We start from the raw sequence: 9,559 nt of genomic DNA on the forward strand, positions 1-9,559 counted from the left end.
TACATTTCTCTGGAATATTTTGGGGTCTCATTTTAATCTTCCCACAACCCACTCATGGGACCTAAACAAAAACAATGAGGCATAGCATCAACTACTGTGGACCCACCGATTTTCTAAGAGTTCCACAATCCCTCTGCAATGTAAAAGAGAGAGAGACACAGAGAGAGAGAGAGAGAGAGAGAGAGAGAGAGAGAGAGAGAGAGAGAGAGAGAGAGAGAGAGAGAGAGAGAGAGAGAGAGAGAGAGAGAGAGAGAGAGAGAGAGAGAGAGAGAGAGAGAGAGAGAGAGAGAGAGAGAGAGGAGGAGGAGGAGGAGGAGGAAAATGGAATGGAATGGGAAGGGCTAGGAATTAAAATGCTGTTGGACACTTCTATTAATAGAGCAGTGCAAATGTGATTTGCCAGTTCAACAGGCCCTGACTCTGAGCTATAAGGGCCAGCTAATTGGGTGGCCTCATAAAACACCTGGGGTTCACAGGGCTGGAGGGTGTTCAAAGGTGATAAAGGTGGGACGGGGTGGGAAGCGGCGGAGGGAGAGATGCTGAGGGAGTGATGATGTTGTTGTTTAGGTGTTGAAGGTTGAAGTGAGGAGTGTGAAGAGGGTGAAGGATGAGAGCAGAGGTGAAGGTTGGGGTATGGAGGAGCTTAAAGGAACAGTTCACTCCAAAATGAAAATTCTGTCATCATGTACTCTCCCCCATGTCAATCGAAACTGCACTGAAGTTGGCTTGAACTTGACTTGTCCCACAGTAACGGACCTCCAACTTGCTCTCATGCTCATCTTTGAGAAGCAAAGCACAGGCTTCGGTTCGCAGCACTCCACACACCCTAACACACACTTCCAGCCACTCTCCCTGAGCGATTCTCCCATCCATATACAATTCTGGTAAGGTTGTGTGACTGAGATTTAGTGGAGCCTTGTGTCACGCCGCCTGTCAGATCTGATTCATCTCCAATGGATTTGCCAAAAATTAAATATTGATCTCGCTATAAAAAAAAAGAGCACGAAAATACAAATAAGCTTGACTCTGATATGAGTCTGTCTCTGATCTGAGCCATGATATCAGGATTTAACATGACCCAAGGCTCTCTCATCATCTACCTCACCAGCTTTGTGGAATATGCTCTCTCTCTCGCTCTCTCTCTCTCTCTCTCTCTCTCCCCCCACCTCTACATAACATAAAATACAGAGTTATGGTAAAGAATAAAAGGGACAAAGGAAAGGAAAGGGCACAGAGGTATCTGAGGGATAAAATTAGAATATGGAGAATGGAGAACATGGAGAATAGAGGCATTCACAAAGAAGAGGACAGAGAGCTGTGATTGGAGGTGAGATGCTAGCCCTAACAGACAGAGATAAATACAGGGGATTAAATGGACAGAGATAGAGAGATGAGAGAGGTAAAGAGGTTAATGAAGGAAGGCGGATACTGGAAGAAGGTTTGGTCTGATAGCACTCTTCCAGTCATCATTGCACCCTGCTCTCTGCTCCATGCTAGTCCGTCTGGGGCAGGCTCACTTTCTCAAAGCACTGTAATTGCAATTCACACTCAGCATAGAATCACATTACTTCTGTTGCAAAGTATTGTGGAAAAAGTTGCTCCCCGCACAATCACCAGGAAAGATACTCCATGACTGCACCAGACTGCAGGGTTCATGTGCCGTGGGCTGAAAGTTATTCTTCTTTGGTGTGTGTCTTCAGTGAAAAGCTTTGTGTTTCTGACATATATTTTATCAGCTCCCTTTGAAACCTCTCTGAGACGCTCTCTGCCGAATATCTCTCTATGCTTTCTTTATTTGTTCTAAAACTAATAATAAACCACAGAATGCATGAAGGGAACTCTGATGTTATGTTCACACATCAGCGCTCCCTCTGTATGTGTGTGAGTGTGCGTCCAACGGCGTCTGACAGACCACACTTTCACAAGTTAACATTTAATGCATTGGAAGAATGTAAATCAGATTTGGACTAGAGACAATGGTGAAAGGCGTGTTGTCATGCAGCTGCAACCAACCTGGTCTCCCGCAAATTTGTGAAATGAGCACAGATTTCTGAAACGCAGATCAAGTGTTGTGGACACAAATAATGTGACGATTACATTCTTCTACCAGGAAAGGATTATGTGACAATAGCACAAATTAAACATGCCATTTTCACCTGTTTGTCACATGACAATGTTAGCTAATGGTTAAGTTTAGGCAAGTAAAACAACTTTGATTAAGGAAAGGTCAAAGATAAGTTAAGGTGTTGGTTATGGTTAAATAACAAAAACTTTCACTAAAAATTTCAATCAAAAAAAACTTCAATCACAGTTGAAAAATTCATGGCATGTGTTGCTAATACAACACAGATCATTGGAATTGAAGGCCAATATATAAACACATCCACCACCCCCACCCCAACCTTCACACCTTTACTTTCTATTGCGTTATTTCAATGTCAAACTGCAGCCTGTTTCTAGTCCTGCATCCTCCACGTAATCCTTTTGTCGTAGGGAAACCCTATTTCTTTTCATTTTTGTGCACGGAGCACGTATTTGCATTTTAAGACATCATGCTTATTTCATGACATTTGGGGACAGCAGGCCGTGTCACATCAGCCAGTCAGGAGTAGAGATGTCTTGCACAGCCAGGAGCCAGAGCTCTCTCAGGGTAATGTGAGCCGTGTAGGCCGTGTTGTAACATCTGGAAAGCTTTTGGGAGGGAGGATTCAGATCAGAGCCTGGCAGGGGATCTGCCCTCCTTCTTCTCAGCTCCAGCCTCTGCTTGTTTGTATTCTGTCTTTATAGTAAACTGTCAGTCCCTCCTTCCTCCTCACAACACACCGGATTTTCTCCAAAGTGTGTGTATGTTTGTGTGTGTAGCCATCTGCCGTGTCTCAGAGTCTCGATGGTAATTAGCTGAAACCGGATGACGTCGCCAACACCCCCCTCCCCCCGACCCATCCACCTCCAACCCCCCAAAAAAACTGTCGTCAGCAGCACCTTGGTGTTGCCGTGGGAGATTGTCGTGGTAACCTTGTCGTTTTGGAACGCTCCTCTGATGTTGTGTGTCCTTGCAGAGCTTTACTCTGAGCTCCATGCGGTGCCTGCCAGCTGAACTGTAGCTATGAATTAGAATATGAATGAAAGTTGGCGCTTGACAGACAGAGAAAAAAGAGGAACATGACATTTTTCTTCAACACAAATTTTGCCCAGGTGCTGTTCATACCCCTCTTCTCATCCGCCTCTCCTGCCTTCTCCTCTGCTGCACCTAGGCTCTGACAACTCCATTGGGAGCTCATTTAAAAGGATTTCTATCAGAAAAAGTAGCTCTGTCTGTGTCTGCACAAGCCTCTAGTCATATCTCTCCCTCTCCATCCTTCTGTCTCTCTCTATCATTTCCTGGTTCAGCTTCACTCCAGTGCCACATTACATCTGTCTGTGTCTAGAGACAGGTGGCGCGTCTCCCGCTCCTATCAGGAGAGGGAGAGGCTTAGCACTGAAATGCCAACAGTCTGGGTGAGGAGAGCCTCCCTTCCCACTGACACTTGGTGTCGTTTCAGGACGGGACGAATGGCTAGTTGTCAGGGAAACCACCTGGTTGCATCTGTTGGTGAGAGAGAGAGAGAGAGAAGCGAGAGAGAGAGAGAGAGATAATGACATTGAGGGAAAAAAAGACTAGGTTGCATGTTAATCTGGTTCATTTCATAATTTGGTAAATATTTAACATATGTTCCATTATTTTAAAGATATATTAGCTCATCCCTCGATCAGTGTCTTTGTACTGACTGAACTGCAGTATGTCAATGACAAACTATATATCTGAGCATTGTAGAATAAAATACACTAGATCTGTGTATACTGTATACCTTTAGTCTTTTATTAATTAAACAGATTCAGTGGACACACAGATGTTAGATGTCTCTATGTTTCATGATTAAAATTCATTATTTTAAACATAATACAGTATTATCTTCCCCATATGTTGACTCTAGATCCCTCTCTTCTGTCTCTCAGCCTACTTAGTGAGTTCTGTTCAAAGTTATGGTAATAGTGTTTTTCTCTACATTAATCCAGACGAGAGACATTGTAGCATCTCCATACACTGCCATCTTTCTGCTTCTCTTTAAAGTCAACTAGTAGCTTATTTCATGCAGTTTCCTCAAAACTTTGCACCTGCTAAAATGTTAGAAGTGGCTGCTCTGTGATTGAGTGCAGTGCTTTATCATCGTGGAGAGAGGCTAGGCACACTGGTTACTTGGTAATTCAGTGGGGATTGGGTAGTAAGGTGCCACATAGGGAGTCTGAAGGGTTATGAACCCAATACTTGTGCTTTGGAAAGGCTCTTAGATGAGATTGAAATGTTGTCAAGACAAGGGAGGCTTAGCGCAGAGGACAAATAGAGGGCAGAGGCAGGGGGTCTCTGAGTGCATGTGTGTGTGTGTGGGTGTGGGAGTGTGTATGTATGCTTATTATGTGTGAGTGTGAGAGAGAGAGAGAGCGTGCCTTTGTGTGCAACAGAGACCAAGAGAAAGAGATATTTTGTTTGGGTAGGCACTGAGTACATAAAAGGATTTTGGGTTACGTCAGGGCATGGTGTGAGAGACAACCATTACTGCAATTCAGCCTCTGTTTTTTCTATCCATTCAAATCTTAATTATGTATTCCCCCTTCTCTCCCCTCTCTCTGTAGCCTCCTTTGGAAACTTCTCTTAGCTCATCCCCTGATCCATTTGGCAGCCCTTTCCCTCTCCCCCTGTCACAATACGTCTCCAGGAGCCATGGAAGAGCTGCTGTCCTCAGATATGTGAGCGGAGAATCAACGAGTGAAAGGGGAGAGGACGCGCCTATAGACTACATGCCAACCAGACTGGAGGATTCCCATTCAACACGGCCAATCTGGTTTACAGACACTGAGACAGAGACAAAGCCCTGCTCAAGGCAGGGGCACCCACTGTATCATAGTGATAAGATGTAAGATTCACAACCCCGGTGACGACGAAGGCCTGTCACTGGCATGCTTGATCAGAGCAAATCTCCTGTTGGTTTATTGTCTCATTTGGGTTGGTTTGATCGGGCAATTTCCAGAGAAACTTGGTGAAAATCACACATAGGCTTATTTATGACATAAATATTACATGCGAACAAACAGGATTCACGTTTTTTTCTCCCTTTGGGTCGAGGTCGTTATGTGAATTATTCTTCGGCATGGTTTTATATTACCCAAACGTTTGAACCCATTGATGCTTAAAACATGTGGATGATTGCTTGGATTATGATGTGAAAATAGGTTTACATGTAGCGCCACCATTTGGCCACTGGATCCAAAGTGAAGAAAACCTGCCGGTCTCCTCCTTCCTTCAAAGACTACACTGTCTGGTTAAAAGGAATTACAGCTGGCCCTAATTGCATTTGACTGATGCCAATACAATCGTAATCAATTCCTCACCCACAGGTCGCAGTGCATTCTCCTCTCAGGATTTTCATTTAGGAATATGCATAGTACTTTTGGCGGATCAAGAGTATACAAAACAGAATATAACACATGAGCACTCTTTGCGCCGAAGCACATTCTCTTCCTTTTCACTCTTTTGTAAACCATGTCATACTATGTGCAGAATGTCATTCCCACAATCAGTCTTTTTGTATTGTGACTGAACTGCAGTATGTCAGTGACAAACTATATCTATCTGAGCGTTGTAGAATAATATACGCTGTAGATCTGTGTATACTGTAACTATACCTTAGTCTTTTATTAATGGAATGGATCCTGAGGGGACACAGAGATAATATGGATAATGCCTGCTTCTCTATGCTTAAGAAAGCAATAATTTAAACGATAGTAGGTGAAGAATAGAGTGACGCTCTATGGGATACACTATGAGAAATGTTTTGGAGTATGGTGAAGGAATTATACATCATCCCCCGTTACAGTGGCAGCATTAGCCAGTGAGTAGACCAGCGGATGGTCAGATTTCACAGCTTCTGTCCTCCTTTGTGTGCACTAGTATGTCATCTTTCACACACAAATACGAAGAGAAAGGACAAGCTTCTACCCGTTTTCTGTCCCTGGCGTGACACTGTGATTTCAAATGCCCAGAAATCCTAAATACTGTGACGGCTACCCAGATGCGAGATTCCCAGCGTGACTGTGAAGCAAGCGCCTTTGATGTCACTCTAGACAGCAGTGGACAGCTATGTATGAAGTTTTACTCACAGTACAAAAAAAATGCTCCCCCCCCCCCCCCCCCCCACACTTCCAACATCCTTCTATCCATCCTTTGAGAAGGACTCTTGGGATAATGTAAGAAATTAACTGTTAAAAGGGAGAAAAGACACTGTTTTATTTTTGGATTACCTGATGTACTGTAAATATGAACACTTTTGGTTTACTTTGTCCGATCATCGATGAATCCTTTGTTTGAAATGCAAAAAAGGGAAATGGAAATATTTATCTGCTTTACAGATATAAAAAAAAACATGGAACATGATGAAAGCTGTCTTTTTAGAATAAACTAATGCATAAATCGAGATGAGGCTGTGAGCCTAATTTTCATAGTAATGTTGTGGACTTTGCAAGCTCTCTAATTCTCCCTGTCTTTCTATCTCACTTTTACACACACACACACACACACACTCAACACACGCACACAAGCACAACAGTCCACCACTGGTTTCATTTAAGTGGTGCAAAACTGATTCACCTCAGCGGCCCCCTCCTCAAATCCCCAAAGTGCTCTCAGATAACCTGCTCTGGTCATAACAAAGAATTACTGCACTGCTCTGCCTGGAGACTCTTTTCTACTTTTCTCTCTCTCTTTTTTTCTTTCCTTCTTGTCCTCGTTCCTTCTGACACTTGTACCTTGATTTGATTGCTCCTTCCTTCCTCCCTTCCTTCCTTCCTTCCTTCCTTCCATTTTCCTTATCAATATAATATAGTACATGTTCATATCCATATTCCTACTATGCAATCCAATAAACAAAGAATGAGAGAGAAAAACAGTTAAGAAGTGAAATCTGGCATCAACAGTAAGTACAGACAAAGAGAAACTGGATAAATGGCCAAATTACTGGGACGAAGCATCATATTTAGTACAGTGGTAAGTGTGTCCTTGCACCTGCATTCTGACCTGTCATTCAGGATCCATGGGTCATGACTCTGACTCGGTGAATGCAAAACAGCTCTGCCCGCCTGAAGAGGCACACATACTCTCTCTCTCTCTCTCCCACACACACACACACATACACAGGGATCCAATTACTGAGGGACATGAAGCATCTCACCTGCTAATAACAAGGCGCATCTATGATAAACAGATTCACTGAACAGTGGCCTTCTCAACCCTGACAGAGCATAAATCCACGGGGCAGATGGTTAGATAGTGAGGACTGCAGAGTTAATTGGGTGGTGTTTACTACTAAGTGTCTTCTCTTTCTCTCCATGAGGTTTGAAACTGTGTGTTTCATTTCTGAAGGCTTGTCTTTCGTCATTATTTTCTCCAGCACCCAAACAATGGGGGAAACACATTGGTATGAGAGACCGCTTCCTCCTTGTTTATCGCTGTCTGTTTGTGGCTTTGATCTGCTAGATCCCACTCCTTTGACAGCATTGAAAGTGAAGGAGAACCGCTCTCTCCTCCCTCATCAGCTACTGTTGAGGTGCCCTTGAGCAGCTGTTCCAGTGGAGCTGCACAGCGGCCAACAGCAGAAGACTGTGGTTTTACTGGGCAGCTCCCAGGTGTAAATGTGTGCCACTGTGTGACTGCGAGGCAAGCCAGTGCTGAAAAAGAGCATATGAGCTCTGTCAACGTCCCCTGGATGAATAAAGGTAAATAAATAACACAGTCGGCCTCTGGATGGACTCTTCAACAGCCTGTTAGGGCACAGAACAATCCACCTGGCCTATTCCATAAACCATTAAATAGCCTTTTGCCCACTCAGCAGAGAAGGAGTGGGAACATAAATCACTGCCACTGTAAAAGGATTTATCACCGGTCAAACAAGGCCCTGCCTGAACAATTCATTAACAGCCATTAAAGAGAGCAGCAGGAGGCAGACTGAACTCCATCACTGGGACACTCCTTGCAGGGGAGAGGCAGCTGTCAGTCAGTGGAAACACTGTCAGGCTCATAGTGTCATGGACCAGCTGAATTTCCCCCAAAGCCTGGTAAGCAGTGTGGATAGGGCAGCACAAATTAGTCCCAAGATGTGTTTGAATCACTTTAAACAGATGAAATGACAAGCCCCATGAAAACTACAACTTGAAAACTTTAAAAGATGACTAGGGACCCTTTTTCCACATGGTAAAGAGGAGCTCCTGACAAATCACAAGACAGCACTGCCCCCTACAGGACCACACAGGACAAGGCACAGGTTTCCCTAATTGGAAATAAAGAAATCTGGTCAAGATTGAAATTCCTTCTGGACTGCAACCAGAACACATTAACTTGTTAACATATCATCTTATTATTGAATCAGCAGTAAAGGCATGTTTTTTTTTTTTTATTTAAATGGTAAATTAAGAGATAGCTTCTAATTGAGTCTAAAATAATATGGGATTTTGACTTTTGGGAAATGTACTGGAGAGGTTAACACTACATTAAATTCTTCAGTTTACTGGTACTTTGTTCTCCCATGTGACTTTTTTTTGTCTGACTTGTGCAGCTGGATATACAAAAACCTTCAACACTCGTATTTGTGCAATACAAAATTTGCCATTGTGTTTCATTGAAAGAAACCCCCTGTCTTTTCTCTTTCTCAGATTCAAGAGTGATATTAAGGAAACAATTTTTTAAACTCCTTAATCTCCACAGATACTTGAAGATTGCTACAAAAATGAGTCTACCCTGCCCTCCACTGGCAGTGTTGAAAACAGTCCCATACATGCATTACATCATGGTTTCAGATGAGTTCCACTAATAGGAAATATTAGGTCATGGTGACTGCCACCAATCAAAGGCTGAGAGCTCCCCTCTTGTTTTACTGAACCCAACTGAAGTGGCTATGATGCCATGCACGACTCACTGAGCGGGCTGCGATACAAGGAAGACATGTGTCAAACATTTATCATCCGCTGAGCTGAATGGAGGAAATGCCAGTGCCCAGTGTGCACATGCATTTGCAGAAACAGCAATTAAAAATCCAATAGTGCATTGACTACATGCCTATATCTGTTATTAAGATACCATTAACACCAATAGTTTTAATAGCCTATGCCTCATTGACCTTGGATTCTGAGATTGCACGGCAGTCACTGTTTATTGTCAAGGGGCATGTAAAGCCTGCTTTGATTTACAGATTAGACAAATGTCATTCTATACAAACCATTACACATAGCTGCTGTGTAGAGCTATTTGCTTTCAATTTACTCCAAACTCAGTAGGCTTTGTGCATTTTAGGCATATTTGCTATTCCAGCGGTTTTTGGAGAGAGGACTGGCAGTGGATGACTAAAGCCTACAGTAGGCAACCAGAATAGCCTACCACAGGTTGGACTACAATATTCCCTGCCCAATTTGGTAAAGCTGCACGGCTGGAGGACGCACGGGGAGAACATTCAGATTAAAACACTTGGCGAAGGTT

The 9,559-nt window shown here is 43.4% G+C and overlaps 1 protein-coding gene across 1 annotated transcript in view; it reads left to right on the top strand.

Annotated features, from left to right (window-relative positions):
* LOC139911739 (sterile alpha motif domain-containing protein 10) overlaps nucleotides 1-4,759 on the top strand; it is a 42,106-nt gene extending 37,347 nt beyond the window's left edge. The window contains exon 5 of the mRNA XM_071899342.2: nucleotides 4,672-4,759. Coding sequence (XP_071755443.2) covers nucleotides 4,672-4,694 — 23 coding nt within the window. The 3' untranslated portion in view covers nucleotides 4,695-4,759. The remainder of the gene's footprint in view (nucleotides 1-4,671) is intronic.
* The last annotated feature ends 4,800 nt before the right edge of the window (nucleotides 4,760-9,559 follow it).

Source organism: Centroberyx gerrardi, chromosome 14 (assembly GCF_048128805.1).
Source record: "Centroberyx gerrardi isolate f3 chromosome 14, fCenGer3.hap1.cur.20231027, whole genome shotgun sequence".
In the NCBI taxonomy this organism is placed as follows: Eukaryota; Metazoa; Chordata; class Actinopteri; order Beryciformes; family Berycidae; genus Centroberyx; species Centroberyx gerrardi.